Raw genomic sequence first — 23,946 nt, 5'->3', positions numbered from 1 at the left:
ACAAACACATTCATAAAGAAAATAGGTTCGTGGTGGGTCTAGGAAGCCAAGTCAGCCTCTTTTCTCCCAGATACTTTGTGTTCTCAGCTGCCAAGAAGAACAATAAAAATGTGAACAGGTCAGAAAAAAGTAAGGAAGGGTAGCGGTAGGGCTGTTTTTTTCTTCTTCAATGTGGCCACCACTCTTTAAGCACAGAATCGTGAAAACCTCTGGTGCTCTCAATCTAGCAGTCCTAATGCCTTCTGGCAGCCACCCCAGAGAATTGAATTTCACCCTCCTGCTTTCTGTTGACGCCAGCAAAACTCGACACACATCAGAGACAAATATGTTAAAACATTGGTGACAGTTGCTAAATCATAAATGAATTCATTTTGGCCAAGGACTTTTCTTAAGGCAGGCATATGAACTTGGTAAATCTTGTCACTCTCACACACAAACACACACACACAAAGCTCCCAGTCCTACTTTTGGCCTGTGGCCATTTCAGTGTGTTGCTGTACAATAGGAGACCTGGACTCCTGTGGCTCACAAAGACACAGTCAGCTGTGTTCCCTGCCCCTCTGGAGCCCAGAGGAGAGAAACAAAGGAAGCTCCTGGCCTCGTATTTCACTTAAACCCCCTCCCCGTACACCAGAGGCCACAGAGCACATTCATTACTCACTGTGCACTTGAGTGGACTGCTTCTGTTGCATGGACGGTTTATAGTCATCGGTCAGCCACAGGGTCACTGGTGATGGGCAGTCCAGAGGTGGGGACTGTGGGGCGTGTAGGTGAGGGTGCTGCTGATAAGTGCAGCGCAATGAGGATCAGTGTGTGCAACAGAGAGGAGCATCATAGGATCTCAGACCAGCAAGTCACAGCAGATCATCAGTTTGGTGAGTGAGATGAAGACATGTATGGATCACCACTCCTCTGAGAGGTTTTTCATTCTCTTGAAACAGTGCTGCTGATTTAGGTTATTCTGAAACGTGCATTTTTGGGGACACGTTAAACAGACCATGTAGGATCTTGCATGGTCTTATATCTCAGGCGTGTTGGAATCATTGCCTGCGGAACAGATTTGAAAAACTGCGCACTCACACAGCCATAAATACCCATCCAATCCAAAATGCATTCCAGGAATGTTGGAAACAACCTGTTTACCCCCCTTGACCATTGCAGCAAACCGTTCCAGCTGCCAGTATTTTCCCCACCAGTTGTCTGGCCCGAATTGGAAGCAGGCTGTAGGTTTTTCAGCTCCACATCTCATCTGTTCAGACTTCAAAGTTGATGCTGGTGCCTGCAGCAGTGGGTGGAACCCCCATAGAACTTCTAGTTCTTTCCGCAGACACCTGGAGGTCATTTTAAAACAGCAAAAGGTACAGCTGGCAGATAGAATGTTCTTTTTGTTCGCTCGCTCAGCGTGGTCTCCAGGCTTTACTTGTGGAGGGGATGTGGATGACGTGGACACGACACGTTCCTCTGGTCGCCAAGAGAGGTTCGAATATTCGCACTTTCCGCGGGTTGTGTAACAGTCAGCACCAACTGCTCTCCGGGGTGGTGCTCATTTATTTCTGGAGAGGAAGCCGAGGCCAGGCCGCTCATTGAGTTGGTGGAGCAAGCTAGTCCACGTTAAAGAGCGACTTCACCTCTCCCCGACAAGGGGGTGGGCGAGCCAAGTCGATCACTCGAAAACTCGCGGTTTACTCAGTCAGGTGCCCAGGGCGCCTGCTTTTCACAGCTGAGACCAGTCGATCATTCGTGTACTTTTTAAAACGGTTTCTTCGTCGTGTCGTAATAAGCGTGTTGACGAGAACGGAAGAGACACCCCCCCCGTAATAGAATGGTAGGCGCTGCAGCCGAGCTCGCAGCTCCAGTGTGACTCCAGCAGCTCCTCGGCACGCTGCTCTTTACTACTTCATGGGGGGAAACTTTGGAAACGGATCGAGGTGGAGGAGCTTTTGCCCGCATCTGCGTTGAGCCAGAATGGCGGGAGCCGGTGTCTTGAGGTGACAGATTTTGCAGGTCAGTGATTTTTTTTGGGAAGTGCTTGTAGATCGCGTGTTATCTGGGGATTTTGCTCGCGTTTCAACTTGCTCTGTCCTCTTCTTATGTTTGGCAGATCTGTTGCAACATAACATGAATGAATCTTTGCATTATTTCATTCGCGACCAGGAAATAACTAACCATTTCGTAAAAGTTTTGAGTTCTGTGAAATTGTTGAACAAGCCTAACTTTCCAGTCTGTTTTTTTATTTTTATTTTGCAGGACCCAGATATTGACCTGTGGGGTGGTCGAGGTCATGCCTCGTCCTTGGTGGGGCTTGCAGGGCCAGGCGTGGCTGATCCTCTTCGTGTTCCCAGCGCTGTGGGATCGCTCGTTTCCAACGGAGCTGAAGCCCACTACATGGCCTCTGTACCCCAATAAGCCCTTGCTCCTGGCCTGGAATGTCCCTCATGATGACTGCAAATCTTGGCATGGTGTCCACTTCAAGCTTGATCTCTTTCAGATTGTGGCATCACCCAACCAGGCCTTTGTGAAGCAGAACCTCACCATCTTCTATAAGGACCGCTTGGGCTTGTACCCGTACTATAACCGTGATGGCACTTCCATCAACGGTGGAATCCCACAGAACGCTAGCCTCACCAGGCACCTGGATCGGATGCCAAATGATGTCAAATACTACATTCGTGATGCGGAAGCCAAGGGCCTTGCAGTGATCGACTGGGAGGAGTGGCGGCCTCTGTGGATCCGCAACTGGGATGCCAAGGATGTGTACCGAAATCGCTCAAGGCACTATGTGCATGAGAAGAACCCAGCGTGGACCCCAGCGCAGGTGGCAAAAGTGGCTCAGCAAGAGTTTGAGCTGTCTGCTAAGAGGTTCATGCTGGAGACTTTGAGGCTTGCCAAGAGTGCAAGGCCCAATCAGCTGTGGGGCTTCTACCTGTTCCCAGACTGCTACAACCACAACTATCGGGGCAACCTGGACAACTACACTGGGCGCTGCCCAGACGTGGAGGTGACCAGGAACGACCAGCTGACCTGGCTTTGGACCGAGTGCACGGCCCTCTACCCCTCCGTCTACATGGGCACGGTGCTGCGCTCCACCCGCTCCGGGAGGCAGTTTGTCCGTAATAGGGTGAAGGAGGGGATGCGACTGGCCTCCACCGGCGATGGCCTGGCACGGCCTGTGTTTGTCTACACCCGACCAACGTACATCAATGAGCTGACGCAGCTGACTGAGGTGAGAATTTCCTCTGGTGTGGATGTGGTGCCTTGCTTTCTTTAATGTATTGAATAAACTCTGCAGCAGAAGGCATCTTTTCCCAGTGGGGTTACAGGAAAATGAAGGATTCACTGAACTACACTAGATTGTATAGAGCAACATGCTTCACATTCTCGAGTGTATGGAATGGTAAGTGCTCCCAAGTGGCAGTTATCTCACGCTTCCTGCCCATTAAGGATCACACCCTTCCCGTCATTACTTATCAGAGAGCATTCTGGGAAAATTTGGGTCATGTGGGTTGTATGTAATCTCAGTGTTGTTTTTTTTTTAATTCAGGAATTGATTTTGGAAAAAAAAAAAAAAACTTATCATAAGTTTTATAATTCTTCATTGAATATATGTGAGTTACAGTACGCACAAGTCACAGCTACAGTACAGTGAAGCCACAGAAAAGAAACTGTGAAGCGTGTGCGCAGATGTGAGTGTTCTGGTTGTGGGTGAGAATCTTGTGGAAGTTCTTTTTAATTTAATTGTCAGTGACATTGTGGCTTGCTTTCTTGAGAATCAGTGAGTGTTCATTTGATTCCACCATTAGCACACACACACACACACACACAATGTTGGAATCAAATGAAGACCACTTATACAGCTACACCTTTTCTCTAAAAAACACAGATTTACTGTAGAATTCTGGTTTTAAATTTATAGAACTGTGACGATGGATTACATCGTATAAAGTTTAAAGTACTGTTAAGACATGTAAGTCGCTTTGGACAAAAGTAAAGTAAAGACCTTATAGTAATGAGTTACAAGCAATCCAGGGTACAAAACCTGCAACACTATGAATGGCATTGCAGTCCAAGCCCAGGGCAATGGTGCTGTGAGAGCGGCGGAGCAGAGCATGTGGGAGGAGACTCCTGGAGCAGGTCCGTAATGTTGTCCTGCCCTAGCAGTGGGAGTAGTGGGAACTGTGTGATTGGGATCTGTCGAGTACAGTGGACTGTACATCTAGCACAGTATTGCATGAATTGTGAACCTGTGACCAGACTGTCAGCACAGCAAAAATGACTAAAACTGAATTAAACAAGATGTCGTTTGTACAGAAGGATAGTGGAGAACCATCAACTGTGGTCTGACTGATCAGAGATTCCTTAAACACTCTGTGTCATATTGTTAAAAAAAATGCTCAATAGCGATTAGTGGAATAGTTCATGGGGTTGACTGTCCATACTGCACAAGCCTTTGGAGGCAGTATTATGATCAGAGGATCAGCAAATTGTTTCACACATGGATTGGCCACCACCTGATCTTAACCCCATTGAGATTAAGTGGGATGTGGGTCCTCCTCACAAAATCTATATAACCATGGACTGAATGGAAATGTAGGGATTCACAATTTGTTGAGAAATCACGTTGCGATTATTGGGGTCAGTATTGTGATATGCACTTGTAATATGATCAATAAATTATGTCATGATTCACACTCATAATACTGACATTGGTGAATTGTGTGTTTCTCAACTTAAAAACCAATAGAAAGCAACAAAAAAATTCAAAAGAATGTTTTTGCAAAAACGCATTAAAACATCTTTGCATTACTGAACTTGTTTCTTCAACAGTCAAGTTTGACATGTTTCTTGCAGCACAGTGGAAATTCATGTTCTTAAACTGGAAGCTTGTTTCATCGCTTATAATCTTTCACCAGTCTGCTCTTTTTTTTTTTTTTTTTTTTTTTTTTTTCCAACACAGCAGTGAAACTTTCAGTGGCTCCGCTGCACTTTCAATGTATTTTAATATGTCCAGTCGTGTGAGTCTGCAAGACCCTGAGCCAGCGATCTTAATTAAGTTACAAAGGTTTGAAATTAAATTGAGCAACAAAAGTTTTGCCTGATCAGTCTTGTCAGTGTATGCTGTAGTTACACATCTCTCTGTTACTAGATTTCCTTGATTCAAGCTTTTTATGTGGCAAAACTGGGTTTCAATACTAAATGGGTATGAGCTGTAATATCTTTACTTTGCACAGGCTGGAATTGCGATTATATTGCTCACGCAGCACTATTGTAGGAGTGGAATGAAATTATGAAACCGTGAATTTATGCTGTAATCAAAGTTTAAGGTGCTTTATCCAGACAGTATTAAGACCCTAACATTTTCTGAATGAGCTGAACTGGGTTGCAAAATAAGTAAGTAAAACATATATTTATATTAAAAATATAAAAGAAGCTTTTAAAAAAAAAAAAAAAAAAATCTAAGCCTTTGCCTCAACTGACACTTTGTAGCCGCAGTCTGAAATCCACACAATGAATCATGGGATAGGTTAGACCGCAAAGGATTCATTCAGTGTCCTCAGTCCTTGTCTGTCCAGGAAACAAAGATCAAACTAACAAAGCTTGGAGACTGCAGCTTGAAAAATTGCTCACAGTGGCATCAAGACCACTTTCTCCAAAAACACCACAAACGTATATGTACAATAAATACAGAACCCCAACTCATTATTGTGTGGAGGTGTGTGTTGAGGTTCCCTGCAGATTCAGATCAGACATTCTTCCCCTCTGATCTGTGGGTCTGTGTGTGTGTGTGTGTGTGTGTGTGTATGTGTGTGTGTGTCTGTGCACAGATGGACTTGGTCTCCACCATTGGAGAGAGTGTGTCGCTGGGAGCAGCTGGGGTCATCCTCTGGGGAGATTCCACCTACGCCAGCAGCAATGTAAGACTCCGCCCTTCATCACTATGCAAACATCATTTGTGAAACTTGCATCAAGAGTTTAATTTTTTTTTGTTTGATTGGCTTTAACACAGTGCACAAGAATGATATAGTAGAAAACAAATACACACAGAATGCATACTGTGCAAACGCTATTGTCAGTAACTAATTTAAACGAATTTATTTTGTAATATTTGTTAAAATATGAAAATATTATTTGAAGAAAAACTGTTTATCTGATGTGTATGTGATATAAACTAATATATCCTAACTAATAAAATATATACTGTGTATATATATGTAAGTGTAAGTCCTGAGTAATCTCTTCAGTCTCTTGAGGAAGACATTTTGTCCATGTGAGGACCTTCTAGGAACAAAGGTGTCTCACTCTCTCCACAGCAGCACTGCTGATGGCGATGGTTGTGTGCACCGGAGGTCCACTCTTGGTTCTCCTGGCATCTCCATGTCAGGTTGCAGACCTCATCCCTGTACACCATCTCATGGTTGTGTTGTCTGCCAACTTGGTGTCTATGCAGTGATTGGTGTAGAGAGTGCAGTAGAGGGTTCAGCAAAAATGTGTCCTAGATGAATATCTTAATAAATATGAAGAACTCTTATGTCACAATAATAAATTAATAATAAAGGAGCAGTGGTGGCCTAGAGGTTAAGGAAGCGGCCCTGTAATCAGAAGGTTGTTCGAATCCCGATCCGCCAAGGTGCCACAGAGGTGCCACTGAGCAAAGCACCGTCCCCACACACTGTCATGGCTGCTCACCAAGGGTGATTGGTTAAAAGCAGAGCACAGATTTCACTGTGTGCATTGTGTGCTGTGCTGCTGTGTATCACAATGACAATCACTTCACTTAAACGAGTCAACTGTGGTGAGCTGGCACCCCACCCTGTTCTCCTCAACGCAGATCGGGAATCAGCAGCTCTGGATAATGAGTGAGACATTTATGTCCAAATTAAATAACATCAGAGCACATTTAGTTCTGTAGACACCGCCCATGACCAACACCAGCATGCTGATTTATCAGTGCTTTAATTCAAGGGTTTTTGAACTAGTCAATGTGACATTAGTCTACAGTTTTATAATTATATAAATATTTTTAGTGAAACAGCAGTTATGTCTGAAATGAAGTAATATGGCAGCCAGACCACTCATTTCAATCAATAGAGGAGAAATGCTTGTTTTGATGAGGCCTCATGCTGAAATGACCGGTGTCAGGAATAAGTTAAATGTGAAATATCGAGTATGTTAGTTTAGTCTAGGAGGCGTGTTTATAAGGCAGACATTGTTACTGAGTGAATTAATTTATGAATGAGTTTCAGGAACTCCGGCCTGCAGCACTGTCTCACTCTTCTTCCATCTGCAGACGAGCTGTACCAGTCTCAACAAATACCTGCAGGGACCTCTGGGCCGCTATCTGCTCAACGTCTCCACAGCGGCGGAGGAATGCAGCCGGGCGCTTTGTGGCTCCCGTGGCCGCTGCCTGCGCAAGCAAGCAGACACGGACACCTACCTGCACCTCAGCCCCATCACACACAGCATGGAGGAACAGGGCGGCGTCCTCACAGTCAAGGGCCAGCTGGGCACCCAGGAGCTCCAGATGCTCCGAGGGAGCTTCCAGTGCCAGTGCTACAGCGGGTTCAGGGGAGAAGACTGCTCCCAACACGTGTCTGGCCACAACAGGGCCATGTCGGCCTGGCAACTCTGGGTACCTGTGCTGATTTTCCCCCTCCTGCTGCAGGTCCTGATCCACTAGAGGTGTTATGGGTTGCCTTCATACCGAAAACATTTAGAGAACCTGGTGGAGGTCATTTCATCAGCGGAAGATTTGCACAGAGTTGGAAGGTGCTGAGGATAGCTGTGTGTGTGTGTGTATGTGTGTGTTGCGTGTTTGAACAGCCCCGCCATTTATATTCTCAGCTGTTTGTTTCACCCCAAACAAAATCCAACCAGCATTTGTTGCTGAAACGGGATGCAAGTGAACCATAGCTCAGTCCAAAGAGACCTGCTGACCTCAATCGTCACCCCTCGGTGTTCTGGCCTTACGCAGATAATGCTGTGATTTTTTTTTTTTTTTTTAAACAACTACATCTAATGTATTTTTGTGGAGAAATTAGTGAGAAATTACTTCCTTTCTCAGTGTAGGAAAATGTCACACTGTTTTTATTCATTTTTCTTTTTATGTGAAATGAGTCCAAGGGCAGCGAGCAGGCTGAGGTGGCCGGTTGTCTTAAGGGTAAATTACCATTTGACACATTCAGTCTTGTAACCCCAGACAGCAAACATGGCCAACCGTGAATTCAAGCTTTATTAAGGTCAGGATTCCTGTCTGGGAGGAGCTCTGTCTGGAGGTCCTGTGCAGGGGTGAGACCAGGCAATGTTACTGTTACCGTTCTGTACACAGCCCAGCAAATTCACAATCACAATGCAGGAAAGATGCAGCGTTCAGAGTATCATCTCATCACACAAAGTCTTGTTGTCATACATGCAGCTTTAAATACGCACACCCAGATACTCAGTCTTATTGCTAAGATGTGGGTTCGTTTTAAGTGCAATTTCAACAGTGTTGTCTTATGTAATGTTTCATACCCAGATCAAGAAATTAAAACATGGCTGTTTTTCAAGTTAAGGAAAGATTTCATCTTTTGAATAAATCATAAGCATAATGCACATAATTGCATATGATCTGTATGTATTTATAACCTTTTAATAACTTTCTATGAACTGTTTCTGTGGAATTTGTTTTGTTATTGAGTTTTTATGTCTCAGAGAGCCCAGTCATTCAAGAAGTGTCGAATATTTTGCTTTTTACTTTTGATTTATGATATGACTAATTGTGAGTTATGTCTGTGTATGTGTGTGCACTCAGTTGATGTGTTTTATAAATACATCATGTTCTGTTTTTCTGCAGGTGAGTTTTGTAGTCTGGATATCAACCAGTGAATACAGTAATAGATACAGTAGAGATGATGATGCACTAATCAATTGTTCGTGACTATGAGCCTTCTTGTGAAAGCACCATGGGTCATGTCCACTAATTTCGCTGCATTTATGTCTTTAGGATTTACAGAAATAAACAGATAGATGATAGCAAACATTGATGTTTATGTAGGTATGATTGACGGCTCATTTAAAAGCCGTCCTGTCAATATCACATGCAAGTAGTGCAGTTAGTGTTGCCAAATAAGTGATTAATTCAGCTGGTTGATAAAGCAGCTGGTGGCCAATTAAGTATTTAAGGGTCGAGCCTACTTAAAATAACCCTTAAATAAGAATTAGGTTCCTCAATGATTCATTTTTCAAAAACATCTAATTCAAATGGCCCTAAATTCTCATTTCTACTCGCTTCTGGTTACACTTTGTCCCAGATTTCTACTGATGTTATGTGTTTCCTCTTGGGAGGTTCATCAGTTGGTGCCAAAAGCAATATTATTGGGCTTGAGGTACAGAGAATCCCTTGTTTCATAACGCAAACCAGCCATGCAGTATTTCTGTGGCTTTATGGGTCACCTCTGTTCACCCTGCCCCTCCTCTCCCGCCACCCCTTACTGTGAGGTGAACACTACTGTTCAGGAAGCCGACTGTACTCTACGCTGCCGGTGACGTCAGAACAGCGTGGGTCAGTGGGTTGGTCACCATATTCTACAAACACTCCGTCATCAGCACTTGGATAAATGCTGGACTCACTGTGACGCAGCATGATGGTGCTATGCTGCAATGTAATCCTCAGAACAAAGAAAAAAAATACTGTGATGAGTGTAAAGCATTTTCATTGCTTCAGATGTTCCTCTCCAGGGAAGAACGCTAAACAGACTAGTATGAAAGGGCCGCGTTTAACACCACAGAGCGGAACATGTTCGGCCGGGAGTTGTTTCTGATCGGAGCTTTATGTGTAACGGACAGTCGTGCAAAAGCAAAACAACCCGATGGTCAGCGGCATTGGGGCTTCTGTTCAGCACTAATGTTTGCTCCGTTTAAAGGATAAGCTCCTGTGCACGTTTAAAATTAAAAGCGAGGTCAGTCATTGTTTTGCTTTTCTTGTTCTCGTTCGTCTCACAAATGTCCCGCAGTTTAGTCGGATCGAAACGTCGCAGTCTACGCTGCAAAATCATTGAACGACACCGTTACAATCAATATATCACGCAGCCACGTTGCTGTAGGCAATTCTCTCGTGATTTTTGTTATAGTTCTCAATCTTTTACTTTTTGTGTGTGTTCTCTTTGCTGGGGTTAATTAAGATTAAATCAGGTCGTTGATTCTGGAATTAAAGTAGTTAGTAGTGTTTTCGAGTATTAGATAAATACTTTCAATTTCTGATATTTGTGAAATTGTTGGTCTGTTTTCGTGTGAAACATTGAACCACGTTGCGCCGGTCTCCCGGAGTAGTTCCCGCTGATCTGAGAACAGCGTTTCTGAATCGCGTTGGTTTCTGAAGCTCACTCGCTGCCGCTGATTTGAGAACAGCGGTGCTCTGAACCATCGCGTTGGTTTCTGAATCGTACTCGCTGCCGCTGATCTGAGAACAGCGATAACTGCGCGGATGAATCGTCAGCCATGAGACGCCACGTAGTTCTATATTTAGTTCTATATACCGCGACAATTCTCATGTAGCTGACACTGACGTTGGCGACAGGTGTTGGCAGTGACCCCCGTACGTGTCCCCGTCTAGTTTGCGGTACCACATATTAGAAATCAATTTCAACCCCATGACCAGACCATCGCGCATTATCTGAATTCATTTTACGTCGCTAATCCACACCGTCCTTACTGGACGGCGCTGTGGCTGCTGGGTATTTTCAGTGCGCCGTGTGTGCGTTGTGAAATGAAAATGTCGCATCACATCGCTGCTTCTCCACTCTTCGTGTGACCGGGGGGCTGGATCCGTGTTCACTTCTTCTCTTCCAGCTCCGAGGATCGCGTCGCCATGAATTTTCTGCGCAGTCGCCTCGCCGTGCTGGGCCTGGTGCTATTTGCCACGGTGCTGCTGTACCTGCTGCTGCCCTCCATACGCCAGGGCAGCATGGAGCCGTCCCTCAACGTCCAGAAGATGGGCTTGGCAGCGGCCACTCCGCCTCCGCCCTCACCCGTCAACATCACCGTCCGCACCGGCCAGCTGCCCGGAGACCCCCCGCTCTTCTTCCGGGAGGCGCTTCCCGTGGATTCGGCAGGAGGGCAGATATTGCCCAGGTTTGGATGGCGGAATGGCCTGCTGTATCATCTTGGATAAATATAGTTGCATATTCTGTCCAGACATTAGCAATACAGCGTCAGACATTCGTGTTTTCACTATAATACAGTGTCAGATGTTAGTTTTCACTATCATGCAGTCATGTTATACAGCGTCAGACGTTAGTGTCTTCACTATCATACAGTGTCAGATGTTAGTGTTTTCACTTATACAGTTATGTTATACAGCGTCAGACATTCGTGTTTTCACTATCATACAGTCATGTTATACAGTGTCAGACGTTAGTGTCTTCACTATCATACAGTGTCAGATGTTAGTTTTCACTATCATGCAGTCATGTTATACAGTGTCAGACGTTAGTGTCTTCACTATCATACAGTGTCAGATGTTAGTTTTCACTATCATGCAGTCATGTTATACAGCGTCAGACGTTAGTGTCTTCACTATCACGTCATGTTATACAGCGTCAGACGTTAGTGTCTTCACTATCATACAGTGTCAGATGTTAGTGTTTTCACTTATACAGTTATGTTATACAGCGTCAGACGTTAGTGTTTTCAATATTATACAGTTATGTTATACAGCGTCGGACATTCGTGTTTTCACTATCATACAGTGTCAGACGTTAGTGTCTTCACTATCATACAGTCATGTTATACAGCGTCAGACGTTAGTGTCTTCACTATCATACAGTGTCAGATGTTAGTGTTTTCACTTATACAGTTATGTTATACAGCGTCAGACGTTAGTGTCTTCACTATTATACAGTTATGTTATACAGCGTCGGACATTCGTGTTTTCACTATCATACAGTGTCAGACGTTAGTGTTTTCACTATCATGCAGTCATGTTATACAGCGTCAGACGTTGTATTATACAGTTACTTTACTTTACTTTACTTTATTTAGCAGACGCTTTTATCCAAAGCGACTTACAAGAGGAAGACACCAGCAATTCTCGTTCGATTTCTATAGAATATTGAGTTTACAAACTAAGAGCCCTGATAAGGCTTAGACTTGTCAGTGAAGAGCATGCTCGGAGATTGTTAGGTGCTAGACTAAGAAAAATTATAATGTATTTATACATTTTTGTATATACAGCGTCAGACATTCGTGTTTTCACTATCATACAGTGTCAGACGTTAGTGTTTTCACTATCATGCAGTCATGTTATACAGCGCCAGATGTTAATGTTTTCACTATAATACAGTTATATAGTGTCAGACGTTAGTGTTTTCACTATTATGCAGTGTCAGACGTTAGTATTTTCACTATAATACAGTTATGTTATACAGTGTCAGACGTTAGTGTTTTCACTATTATACAGCATCATCCAGTTATATTATACAGAGTCAGACGTTGGACATATGTCAATAAGTGCATTAGTATCCTGTAATACATGTATAACCCAAGATATGTCAGTCCATTTGGTTGTAGATTACTGCTTTGGTTTCTGCTACTGCTAAAAACACATTTGTTTCATTGAAGGCTTCAAATCGTTCTCCTGCATGGCCAGGCATTCACATCGAAGACTTGGGAGGAGCTTGGGACCCTTAACCAGTTGGCCACAAATGGATACCAGGCCTTGGCTCTGGATCTTCCAGGTAATTCCAGAACCACGGTCCTTGTTAATGAATGCCTAGGTTAGACTGACAAGAAGACTCACTAGGACAATAGCACCCAAACGTCTGTATGCTCCAAACCATATAAAACACTGCTTGGCCTCAGGAAAATGTTGCACAGGAGTAGAATTTGCCTCAGCCTGTTAAGTATCCCAATCAGAATCCTAAGTTGCAAAGCTGATAAACAGCCACGTCACTCACACACCGCTTCAGCCTAATATTAAGTAAAACTCCCATATGCCCCTGAAATAACCTTGACCTTGATCATCATCATGGAGTCCACTGGACCTCTGACAGCATCTGTTGTGGTATCTGGTCAGGCCATTGGCCATCCATCACACTGCCATGCGGCTGCAGTCCCTTGATCAGCAGATCAAGGGAATCCTATATGACCTGTAGTTTGGCTCATGCTATGTGTAGCCATCACACTTTGGCCCTTTTCTGCTTCCAACATATCAACTTCACTACAACCTAATTAATGGCAACCACAACCAATAAGATAATAAATGTCATTTTCTTCACCTGTTAGTTATTATAATGTTAAATAAAGGCAGATGTGTTTTCCTTTCTGAATGTCATCTCAGGCTTTGGAAACTCCCCTGAATCAGAGACGGTGAAGACGGACCAGAATCGAATGGACCTGCTGAAACGCTTCATGGAGGCACTGGGGGTGCGGGCTCCCGTGCTGCTCAGCCCTTCAATGAGTGGTCACTATGCACTGCCGTTTCTCATGAATCACAGCACACAGCTGCATGGATTCATACCCATCGCCCCAGTGGGCACCCGGGGCTACACACCCCTGCAGTACCAGGCCATCCAGGTACAAGGCACACAGTGTGTACACATGATTGTAGCAACATTTGCAAATATGACCAGTTGGTACAGTTAGTTCAGGCCCACTATCAATGAACATTCCATTATAAGATAGTTTTATTGATTTTTTATTTATTAAATCAGTAACCTAAGCTACTCTTCGCTTACTGAAATAGTGAGACAACAACCAGTGTTAAACCACAGATTAACCAGAGTCGCTGATCAGCTTACTTCTCCTTCTGACATGGGAGATTAGTTCCAGGTATTCAGCAGCTGGTAAAACCTTGTTTTCTGTGGCTAGTGACTTCTTTCATGCCTGATTCCCCACAGTCTTTTGAGATCAGCTGGAATTTTAAGTGGTGTTTGTGCATGTTGCTTTAATCTTAGTCTATGTGATAAAAATATCAGAACTTAGCATATGTCTGTTTTTCATCACATTGTCCATAAGATTTCCAATCTGAATTTTAACCCAGCAGCTAGAGACACTTGATATGCAAAGAGTCAAATTTTGCAGTGTTGGTCAGGAGTTTCCTGGCCATGGACCCGAAACATTTTGTTCTCCGAGCCACTTAGTTCTCACTTTGGCCTTATGGCACAGTGCTCCATCATGCTGGAAAAGTCATTGATCTTCACCAAACTGTTCTAGGATGGTTGGGAGAAGTTGCTGTCAGAGGATGTTTTTGTACCATTCTTTATTCATGGCTGTGTTCTTAGGTACAATTGTGAGTGAGCCCACTCCCTTGGATGAGTAGCAGTAGGACACTTTACTGTTGGCACGAGACAGGACTGATGGTGGCATTCACCTTTTCTTCTCCGTACAATCATTTTTCCAGATACTCAAAACAATCGGAAAGGGGTTTCATCAGAGAAAATGACTTTACCCCAGATTTCAGCAGTCCAATCCCTGTATGTTTTGCAGCATATCAGTCTGTCCTTGATGTTTTGGAAGCCACTTCTTGGAGAGAAGTGGCTTCTTTGCTGACGGAGCAAGCTCTGCACTGGTGGCACCCCGATCCTGCAGCTGAACCATCTTTAGGAGACTGTACTGGGACTTGCTAGATTTTCTTGGTCGCCTCTGAACACTGAAATTATCTCAGCAGGTCCTTTAGTGGTAGGGCTGAAATGAAGTGGAAATGTTTTTTTGGGAGTAAGATCGTTTTCATTTGCATTCTGATCATTCTGGGTGTTATGCAAATTGTCATAATACATTTTTTTTATAGATTAATTTTTTTCTGCATTTTATTTTTTTAAATCTAATTGTATTTTAGAAGGCTGATCATATGAAAAAGGTCAAAAGAGAAATTAATATAAATAATCTTCTTTAATACCAGCATAACCTTAAAAGAACCTTAGGTATTTAACAGCTCATTAATGCATTTACCTTTCTTTATCTTTTTTTTTTTTTTTTTTTAAATATTAATAGACACCTACCCTGATTGTGTATGGAGAGCTGGACACCAACCTCGGTGCTCAGTCCCATAAGAACCTGATCCAGTTGCCTCACCACACTGTGGCTAAGTTGGCTGGGGCTCGACATGCCTGCTACCTGGATAAACCACGGGAGTTCCACCAGGCCCTGCTCAGCTTCTTGAACAAACTGGAATAAGAGGACGAAGAAGACTAGCCAAGACGAGCAGGACGGAGAGAGTAGAGAGAGATGCTGAGAGCTTGTACCAGGATGGGCAGGTGAAAACAGTGGAGTATACAGTGGACTACCTTTCCACGCGAAACTCTCTTGCCATGGTGTGTTCATCATCAGAGCATTTTTCAGCGCCCATCCCAATGTTTCAGTATGCAGTAGTTTACTAGTGCTTGAACATGCTTTAGTTAAACAGTCTATTGTATTGACAGCATGCTTCCACCACCACTCAGTAACTGGAGTATAGTGTCTCCCTGGCATGTCAACTGAAACTGTGACTGATGGGGAACATTTAAAAGAATATTTATGAGTGGACATGGGTTTTAAGCTGCCTCCTGTTTATGTTATAGGTCATGAAGTGCAGGATGTAAATATTCACCAGTGAAAATATGAAGCTTGGCAGCACATTAACTGTTACCTAGTTATCAGTTTGACCACTCTATATTATCCTGTTTCCAAAAATCTATTCATTTCATTGCTTTATCTATTTATTTTGCATGCTTCAATACAGCTTTCACAAGATATATATTGAAGCAAACCTGAAAGTGTGTATGTAATGGCATATTATGTTTCCCCGACTGTACATTTTGTTATGTAAATATGAAATATATCTGGGGAAAGACTATACAAATTAAACAGTCAAATTAAAGAAGACTGGGCACTCATATTGATTGCTTTACATGATGAAACTCATGCAAAATGAATGATGCAATAAATTCATTCTATCATAATGCCTCCTGTCTTGTCCTCAAATAAACACTGAAGGAAACATTATTATTGTCAGTGCTGTAATTATGCAGTACATTTGTGGTGTGTGTGTGTGTATTGTAGTAATAATTTTAAATGAAATTTCATGACAAGTATAATTTTAAATATAAAATGGTGTTTAAAATCTAACCGCTTTTTAAGTCTTTACCAGCCTACTCTGGTATCATCACAAAACTATGATTCGGTAGACATCTCGCTGTATTATTTCTTCTGTCAAATGTGACGGGACCGAATTGAAATTGCTGTCATCAGCAGATCCGCGCTTTGGACTCGGTGATCGATTTCACGTTCTGGATCAGGCTCCGAATAAACAGCCGCAGATCCACGCTGCGGACTCGGAGATCGATCACGCCACCTGGCTCAGGTCCCATATATACAGCAGCGAAACTCGATCCCGTCGCTGGTGCGTACCGTTAGGGTGAGTGTTCTACGATCTTTACTTCTCCACGGTTGTGATCATATGATTCGGGCTCTTTAGTCGTGCGCGGCGTGAGTTTACCAACTGCTGTTCTGAGGAGAGAACCACGCAGATGGAAGTTCTGACTTGCTGCTCCAGCTGATGCCGTGTCGTTTCAGGTGAAGTCTGCGGGATGTTGCCGGATAAAGACGGACCCAGTAACCTCGGCGGCGGGATTCAGAGCGCGGAGGGGGACGAGGATCCCTCCGTGTCTCTGTTCCGGGAGTATCTGCGTCTCAGGACGGTCCACCCGGAGCCCGATTACGGTACTTCCTCCGGGCTCAGATACTGGCTTTCACCCCAAAACGCAATACGTCTCATGCGTGATCCGGCCGACTCAGTTCATTTCCTCCTGATCATGTCATGATGGCCGGATGAACCTGCATGGGGATACGTTCATTATGGCAGGTCGACTTCGAGGCGCGTCCTGTCTGAAAATACACTTGCTGGAGAAGCTGAACTCTGATCTTTCCTCTCGAGTTGATGATTTATTACTTTGTCGCAGTTTCAGATTTCTTCAGACTTCAGGCCACTGTTGATTGCACTTGATTCTTCATTCTTCAATCATTGCTCTGACTATTCTGGTACCAAACACCTTGTGAGTGGCAGTTGTATTTGTGAATATTCAAACCAAATGTATTTGATGGTATAAGTGCACTCTGTACTCTGCACGAAAGTTGTCACTGTGCTAGGGAGCACCGATAGCGAGCAGATATGTATGTTTTAACGTTAACCCTGCTTGGAGGTGGCAAAACGCTGACCTGTGCAGATGTGGTAATGATTACTCATCATTCACTATAAACACAGTGTAGTGTGGAGTTAGTGAAAGTTTACAGCGTTCATCAGAGCCACTTTTGTTTGTGAAAGTGAGGTGATAGTAATTGTGATACACGGCACGCCCAGGGAGCAGTGTGTGGGGATGGTGCTTTGCTCAGTGGCACCTTGGCGGCTTGGGATTCGAACCAGCAACCTTCTGTTTAGGGGCCACTTCCTTAATGGCTAGGCCACCACTGTCCCACTGGTTTGATCTGTGTCGGTGTCTGTGTCTCACAGATGCTGCTCTGAAATTCCTTGATCGCATGGCCAGTGAGCTTGGTCTGCCCGTGGTAAAAGTGGAGGTATGTGTTTCCTCTGTCTTCATACAATTCATGATTTTTTTTTTTTTATTTGTACACAGTATAATAAACAGTAATAACATCAGTGTGTCTTTTAGTGTAGTAGTTATATAGAAATTGTGTAAATCTGTCGTCAGGTCTGTCCTGGTAGAGTGGTAGCCATCATGACATGGATGGGCACCAATCCTGGCCTGAAGTCCATCCTGCTCAACTCCCACACAGATGTGGTGCCTGTGTATAAGGTATTGTGTGCCCTGTTTATCGCTGAGAGCAGTTTCTGTTGCAAGCAGACGTCTGTGATTATGACACTCACTCCTTCCCAAAGGAACACTGGAAATACGACCCCTTTGCTGCCTTCAAAGATGCCGATGGCAACATCTATGCCAGGGGAACGCAGGACATGAAATGTGTGACCATACAGTGAGTCTGAAACCCCTCATGGTGTGATGGCAGCATGACCATGTGCCTTGCTAGGTGCTTCTTAGTTTCTCATTTAACCAGGGCTGATCAGTAACTAGGATTTTCAAATGTCTGACTTTGAACTAGCTGTCTCAGATGTCCATTAGCCCTCCCAGCACCCTACTGGTTAAAAGCCTGGCTAATCAGTCACTGCATCCCCTTCTAGACAGGCCATGTTCTGAACTGGTTGTGAATTCCTCATTAGAACCCTGTCCTGGTCTCTCACATCAAGTCTAGTTTGCATCATCACGCCTGCTGCTTTGATTCCTTAGGTACATTGAGGCCATCCGTAGGTTGAAAGCAAAGGGGCAGACGTTTGCTCGCACAACCCATTTAATGTTTGTCCCAGGTGAGAATGTCTGTAACCTGCGTTAGTCCCCAGTGGAACACATTTAAAGTAGGGCTGCATGGTTCAACACATTGCAACAGGCAGTGATTGGTTTCTTTTTTAATACTAATTTTCCTGTTCCCTTTGTCACCGCACTAATAAAGGATGGGGAGCAGGATCAGGATCTTGCAGATTGTATAGTGCAATATGTGAACTATTATATGTGAATAATTTTGTAGCCCTACTTTAAAGCATTTAATTTGTCATGCATCAACATATGCATTCTCCACCACTGATTCTTTTGTAGGGTGGATGATGTGGGTGTTTCATGCTGCATGTGAGAACTGTCCTTCCCGCTTTCAGATGAAGAGGTGGGAGGTCACAAAGGGATGGAGATGTTCATTAACCACCCCGAGTTTAAGAACCTGAACGTTGGCTTTGCACTTGATGAGGGTAAGTGTTAATGAAATACACGCTCATAATGAAAAGCAACGGCACGGGCGGAGTTTCATTCATATATTTTTTGACTCCTCGTTCCAGAATAGGGTCATGCGGTGGGTGTGTAAGTAATGAAAGAACATGTGTCAAAAGGCCACACAGATCTGAACGTGTGAGCTCTGTGCTATTCCCAGCTCACCCTGCATTATCTTCATGTGTCTGCAGGTCTGGCCAACCCAGGAGAGGCCTTTACTGTGTTCTACGGAGAGAGAAACCCATGGTGTGAGTGCTAGTTCCTACCAGTTAGGGATGGGCACTGATGGCCCGTTCTAGGCCATTCTAAATGAGTAAAAACATGAATAAGCAAACACCCAGTTTAATTAAGGGTTTTTTTGCTTTTTTTTGCTGAGACTTAAAATCTGTTGAGGTTCCAACAAAGTAAATTTTTTCCACATTAAGTACAATATAATTGAAAACCCATTAAGGAAAGACCGTTAAAATGTAGTGATGCTGATTCCCACTGCAGTATGGTATGGTTTTTTGCCACCTGAGAGACTGACAGTGCGACGCCGTGTCTGTCTCTTGATAGGGTTGACTGTGCGCTGCCCAGGTAGTCCAGGCCACGGATCCAGGTTTGTAGAGAACACCGCAGCTGAGAAGCTGGTGAGTTGGTGAGATGTAAACAACAGATTTTCAGAAATAGCTGAGCTTTTTAAACCTTGTTTCAACTGCTGTGCCTATCATTGACCCAATCAGCGCAGTGTCATTAACTCCTTTCTGGACTTCAGAGAGAAAGAGAAGCATCGGTAAGTGTCTACATGCATGTGAAAAATATGTAATAATATATATTATAGCTGATGTGCATGCATTTTCGTACGTTGCAGCCTGAACACCAGTGAATGCTTTACCCTGGGTGATGTCACAACTGTGAACATGACCATGCTGAATGGAGGCGTGGCCTATAATGTCATCCCTGCTGAAATGGATGTCAGCTTCGACATGAGAATCCCACCTGCAGTCAACCTTCAGGTGTGTGTGTTCATGTGGGTTCCAGGATGATTCAATTCACTAACAAATTGAATCAAATGAATCACATTAAACTAAAGTTTCTTTTCATTGTGAAATGGAAAAGTAAAAATGTCAGTTTGCTCTTATTTCCAGTTGTGGTTTTTAAAAATTCTTGCAGCGTTTATCAGATGCCCTTGTCCAGACCGCCTTACAACAGTAGGCCAGTGTGTTCCCCACTAGGCTACTACAAGTACAAATATAAATTCATTCAATCTTTTTTGTTCTCAGGAGTTTGAGGAGCAGATTAAACGATGGTGTAGAGAAGCAGGAGAGGATGTGACGTATGAGTTTGCTCAGGTTGGAGAAACTTGATAAACCGAGCAGAAAGCCTGTGTTAGGCCAGTAAAGTGTGTGTGTATAATGTCTGCTGCTCCTCTCCCTCACAGAAGCACATGAACCAGACTGTCACATCTACTGATGAGAGCGACCCCTGGTGGCATGCCTTCAGCTGTACCTGCAAGAGCCTGTAAGAAAACGCTCACATCAGCCCCCTAAGCTTTATTATATAAATGGTTAATAAAGCACCTACCATTTAGAAACTCATTTCAAATTCTTACACAAAAGCTACAATAACAGTTGCAGGACTTCATTACTCTAATTTGTTTATATTTCATACATTATAACTTTTATAAGATAATTTTCAAAATGATATATTATGGCCAAATAATGGTTGGAAATAATAACGTGGGTGCAGATTTCTGTTCATTTGAAAAACAGCCTATAACATCAGACACATGCATATATGCAACAAATTTGATAATTGTGCTTAGTTATTTTTATAAATATGTAGTGTCATGGGTATTGGTTGTTTAGACATGGTTCATTTGGACAGTTTGCGGGAAATTATTTCACTTTGTTGTCTTCAGTAGAAAGAATATTTGCATTTGTAAGTGGGTGGTGTTCTCGATGTGACCTTTAGATGTCACTGAACTCCATCAACCACATCAGCCCTTCAGGCATTGTACAGATGTGTGGAATGTTTGTTGTATTTCAGGAACATGACTTTGAAGAAGGAGATTTTTCCTGCTGCCACAGACAGCCGCTTCATTAGAGCCGTATGTGATATTCTATGTTATTTTCCTCAGATTCATTCAGCATCACACTGTATCTCATGGGTGAACAATCTTAGGTACTTCAATGAACATATTTTAATTTAAATGACTATTTTCTTAATTTCATATATTTTCCCTTTCTTTATGACACTATATCACATGATGTGTGGACTGATTAAGAGGACATAATTTATTATTCTAACATCAAATCATATAATGCAAAATAATTTCAAATCACTTTGTTGCTCTAAATGTAAACGGTGCATTTTTGTTCCTGTGCCTTCAGGTCGGCCTTCCAGCCATCGGATTCTCTCCGATGAACCACACCCCCATTCTACTTCATGACCACAACGAGTACCTCAATGAGCAAGTCTTCCTCAGGGGCATCCAGGTGTATGAGAAACTGGTCCCAGCCCTGGCCAGCATACCACCTCAGCCAGGAGAGGAGTAAAGACATGCCAAATGATGCTTCCTTCATTCTTTTTAGTCTTTCTCTCCTTTTTCACATGCATCTCTATTATTGAAGACGCCAAGCATTTCTGTCAGTGTACAGCCGTGCCTCGCATGTGCGGCCATGGTGCAGGATGTGGTTTCTGACCACTTCTTTTTCTTTGTTCTTAACGATGCTTTCATTCTGATTACTGTCCAGATGGTCTAAAATCTTAATGAAATTTGCAGTCACACCAAAGATTAACCCATCCATCAAATCTCAAGCACTCTTGATTTGCTCTAAACTCAGGGCACTTGTTATCTGTGTTGTAGCTGTTACTGTCTGATCCTCTAGTCCCTGTCAGGCATACAGCAATTTTCTTTTTTTTTTTTTCCAAAATAGTACATAAGCAAGCACAGTAACACGACTGATTATATAAACTGCAACGCCCAGAGATTCTTCAAGGTACTTCTGAGATGCTGCTACAGACACCTTCACCTCACCATTTCATATCATAATTGGTGTCTCTGTTTGTAGAGGTGCTATGCTGTTTTCAGATAAGGCTTAATTTGAGTTTCTGACTCATGTAAGATGAAGCAGTGCAATCTTTTTGAGTAATTTATTTTTAAACGCTGGCTATGATCATTTTAATAATGGTGTTTTGTGGTTTGTTTACACGTTGATAGAGGAGACAAATAACAGCACATATTCATAACATTTTAATTAATTAAATGTTAATTTAAGAATCCATGGGTCCTGCACCATTTCCTGTTTAAAAGTGCTTTTAATAAAAGGAGTAAATAACAATTTCTGTTTCTTCCTGCTCTGTGTAGACTAACTTGCTTGTGCTTTTGCTGTGATCGGTAACACAAGTTTACACCCGTCGCTGTTCTTCATGATAATGATTGATCAATGCTTGTTGGCACACTTATATTTATTTAGTTGGTCTACTGTTTAATGTTCGCTGGACCAACAGCTGAGACCATCAACAGTGAGATCATTTTAATCCAACCAGAACTCTACAGAACTTTTTGCGCTGGTTGCACTATTTTACAACAGGTAGGTGCACCAAATTTTTGACATTATCGCATTTAACAACACAATTTCACATTTTCTCCTTTTTAAATGCTCTGCATATAGGCAATATTGACTTCTTACGTCAAGCGATTAAATATCAATCTGGTTAACTTAAAGTGCTTCACTGAGCTGAAATTTGAACAAGATAAATGAAATTCAAAGATAATCTAAATTAAAAGTGTAATTGTTTTAATGACTTGAACTTGATTGGCTCTGTTGAACTTGAGGATCTGTTTAAGACCATTCAGAAAAGCAGTGTTGCTTTCACCGCGGTCTGTATTCCGCTTTCCTGATCCAAACCATGTCAGCTGGTGTATATTGGGAGTGAAGGTCAGGTTCATTAAACCTCTCATTCATATTCAGGAGGATGGAGAGCGATAAACTCCCATGCCGAGATGGATTAAGCTGACATAAGGTCAGGAAGGATGGAAACCAGGAATTGAGCTTCCATCGCAGTGTTACTGAGAACAACCGAAAGAACCGTGGTGTTTTATATGATTCCGCACTGCTGACAACATTTTAGATACCATCATCCATCACTGCAGTTTTCATACTGTTTCTGCCAAACCGGCTCCACCTGTGATATAATAATTTCAGAAACGTGCACTGAAAAAAAAAAAAAAAACATTACACATTAATTTATTCTAAAAGGAAGAGCAGGAAGTAGGAACATGGAAGGTATCTGTCCTGGAATATACTCCCAGGGTTCTGTATTTATCCCCCCCATGAGGTGAGGTGTTTGTAGAACTCCCTGGTGGCTCCAGATCCACAGCTGTAAAATCACAGGTTCGAGACAACATCGACCACACCAGCCATCCTCTCCCATTTCTCATCTCCTCCTGCATCAGCAGTGCCACAGTTTTAGCTACTTGGTTTTGTTCAGGATCGCATGATTAATGTGGCTTGTGTAACAACGGCTTACTTGGTCAATTTGGTCCGTGTTTTTATGCAGGCACGCAGACACACTAAACACTGCAGCAGCTCAATAATCTCTGGCGATCCATTCCAATTAGAAGAGTGTTGATCTCCCAGAGGTCCTGGCTGGAAGAGTGGTTAGTGTTGTCTGTACTGCAGCATGGGGTTGGGGACAGAGTGGCATGTAGAACTATCACGGGGAACCAACCCGACTCTCATTCTTACTGTCCTCATTCAATACATTTAGATGTGTTGAGCAAAATATCTTAAGAAGGTAGATTAAACAATGCATGCATGGATGGCGTTGTTAATGAGGAAACGGTGACAGACTGATTCAGAAGATGCATCTTTTGCATTATTTCCAAATGGAAACACATGGCTGCTGAGGCTCTAAAAAAAGAGGGAGTCGCCGTGATGCATCCTTGTTTTCAGCCATGACCAGATGAAAATATTGTTGAAATACACTCGGATTGTGGGCCTTCAGAAGGAATTGTTTAATGTTGTGTAGTCTTTGCATTGTGGTATACTGGGGTAATTTGTCCCTTTACTCAAAAGGCTGAGAGTCAGGACAGATGTGTGTGTGTGCACGTGCGTAAATGCCTATTCCCACTGGCAGATCAAGGAGATCAGGTGTGACTGAACTTGATTCTGAGACTTTT

General features: G+C 43.1%; 3 protein-coding genes across 6 annotated transcripts; all 3 read left to right on the top strand.

Annotated features, from left to right (window-relative positions):
• The first annotated feature begins 485 nt into the window (after window positions 1-485).
• hyal2b (hyaluronidase 2b) lies at window positions 486-9,014 on the top strand. 2 transcript variants are annotated; one of them, XM_028964890.1, is made up of 4 exons: window positions 486-875; window positions 2,248-3,223; window positions 5,823-5,912; window positions 7,286-9,014. In XM_028964890.1, the coding sequence occupies exons 2-4, from the start codon at window positions 2,282-2,284 to the stop codon at window positions 7,673-7,675; spliced, it is 1,422 nt and encodes a 473-aa protein (XP_028820723.1). In that variant the 5' UTR covers window positions 486-875; window positions 2,248-2,281; the 3' UTR covers window positions 7,676-9,014. The 2 variants fall into 2 exon arrangements, with proteins under 2 accessions (XP_028820723.1, XP_028820722.1); XM_028964889.1 differs by lacking the exon at window positions 486-875 and adding an exon at window positions 958-2,004.
• Window positions 9,015-9,790: 776 nt separating this feature from the next.
• Window positions 9,791-15,911, top strand: abhd14a (abhydrolase domain containing 14A). Its single transcript, XM_028964894.1, has 5 exons — window positions 9,791-9,935; window positions 10,825-11,106; window positions 12,595-12,710; window positions 13,313-13,548; window positions 14,965-15,911. Exons 2-5 carry the CDS (start codon window positions 10,844-10,846, stop codon window positions 15,145-15,147), a joined length of 798 nt encoding a protein of 265 aa, XP_028820727.1. The 5' UTR covers window positions 9,791-9,935; window positions 10,825-10,843; the 3' UTR covers window positions 15,148-15,911.
• Window positions 15,912-16,234: 323 nt separating this feature from the next.
• On the top strand, window positions 16,235-22,102 carry LOC114771033 (aminoacylase-1-like). Of its 3 annotated transcripts, none has more exons than XM_028964891.1 (15): window positions 16,235-16,366; window positions 16,525-16,671; window positions 17,459-17,523; window positions 17,658-17,762; window positions 17,846-17,940; window positions 18,252-18,328; window positions 18,671-18,760; window positions 18,971-19,027; window positions 19,335-19,408; window positions 19,502-19,551; window positions 19,630-19,774; window positions 20,042-20,110; window positions 20,200-20,279; window positions 20,808-20,868; window positions 21,152-22,102. In XM_028964891.1, exons 2-15 carry the CDS (start codon window positions 16,539-16,541, stop codon window positions 21,314-21,316), a joined length of 1,266 nt encoding a protein of 421 aa, XP_028820724.1. In that variant the 5' UTR covers window positions 16,235-16,366; window positions 16,525-16,538; the 3' UTR covers window positions 21,317-22,102. The 3 variants fall into 3 exon arrangements, with proteins under 3 accessions (XP_028820724.1, XP_028820725.1, XP_028820726.1); XM_028964892.1 differs by lacking the exon at window positions 16,235-16,366 and adding an exon at window positions 16,383-16,437; XM_028964893.1 differs by lacking the exons at window positions 16,235-16,366; window positions 16,525-16,671 and adding an exon at window positions 16,747-17,003.
• Window positions 22,103-23,946: the final 1,844 nt, after the last annotated feature.

This window comes from Denticeps clupeoides, chromosome 2, assembly GCF_900700375.1.
Source record: "Denticeps clupeoides chromosome 2, fDenClu1.1, whole genome shotgun sequence".
NCBI lineage: Eukaryota > Metazoa > Chordata > Actinopteri > Clupeiformes > Denticipitidae > Denticeps > Denticeps clupeoides.
Note: the sequence above shows the minus strand (reverse complement) of the source record. Positions and strands in the feature narration are given on the sequence as shown.

What these genes read in the sequence shown, in the direction of transcription:
- hyal2b (XM_028964890.1), top strand. Translation starts at nt 2,282, where the DNA reads ATGCCTCGTCCTTGGTGGGGCTTGCAGGGCCAGGCGTGGCTGATCCTC. An exon ending in AGCTGACGCAGCTGACTGAG is followed by an intron (nt 3,224 to 5,822) that starts GTGAGAATTTCC and finishes GTCTGTGCACAG; the next exon opens with ATGGACTTGGTCTCCACCAT. An exon ending in CCACCTACGCCAGCAGCAAT is followed by an intron (nt 5,913 to 7,285) that starts GTAAGACTCCGC and finishes TTCCATCTGCAG; the next exon opens with ACGAGCTGTACCAGTCTCAA.
- abhd14a (XM_028964894.1), top strand. Translation starts at nt 10,844, where the DNA reads ATGAATTTTCTGCGCAGTCGCCTCGCCGTGCTGGGCCTGGTGCTATTT. An exon ending in GGAGGGCAGATATTGCCCAG is followed by an intron (nt 11,107 to 12,594) that starts GTTTGGATGGCG and finishes GTTTCATTGAAG; the next exon opens with GCTTCAAATCGTTCTCCTGC. An exon ending in CTTGGCTCTGGATCTTCCAG is followed by an intron (nt 12,711 to 13,312) that starts GTAATTCCAGAA and finishes ATGTCATCTCAG; the next exon opens with GCTTTGGAAACTCCCCTGAA.
- LOC114771033 (XM_028964891.1), top strand. Translation starts at nt 16,539, where the DNA reads ATGTTGCCGGATAAAGACGGACCCAGTAACCTCGGCGGCGGGATTCAG. An exon ending in CCACCCGGAGCCCGATTACG is followed by an intron (nt 16,672 to 17,458) that starts GTACTTCCTCCG and finishes TGTGTCTCACAG; the next exon opens with ATGCTGCTCTGAAATTCCTT. An exon ending in TGGCTTTGCACTTGATGAGG is followed by an intron (nt 18,761 to 18,970) that starts GTAAGTGTTAAT and finishes ATGTGTCTGCAG; the next exon opens with GTCTGGCCAACCCAGGAGAG.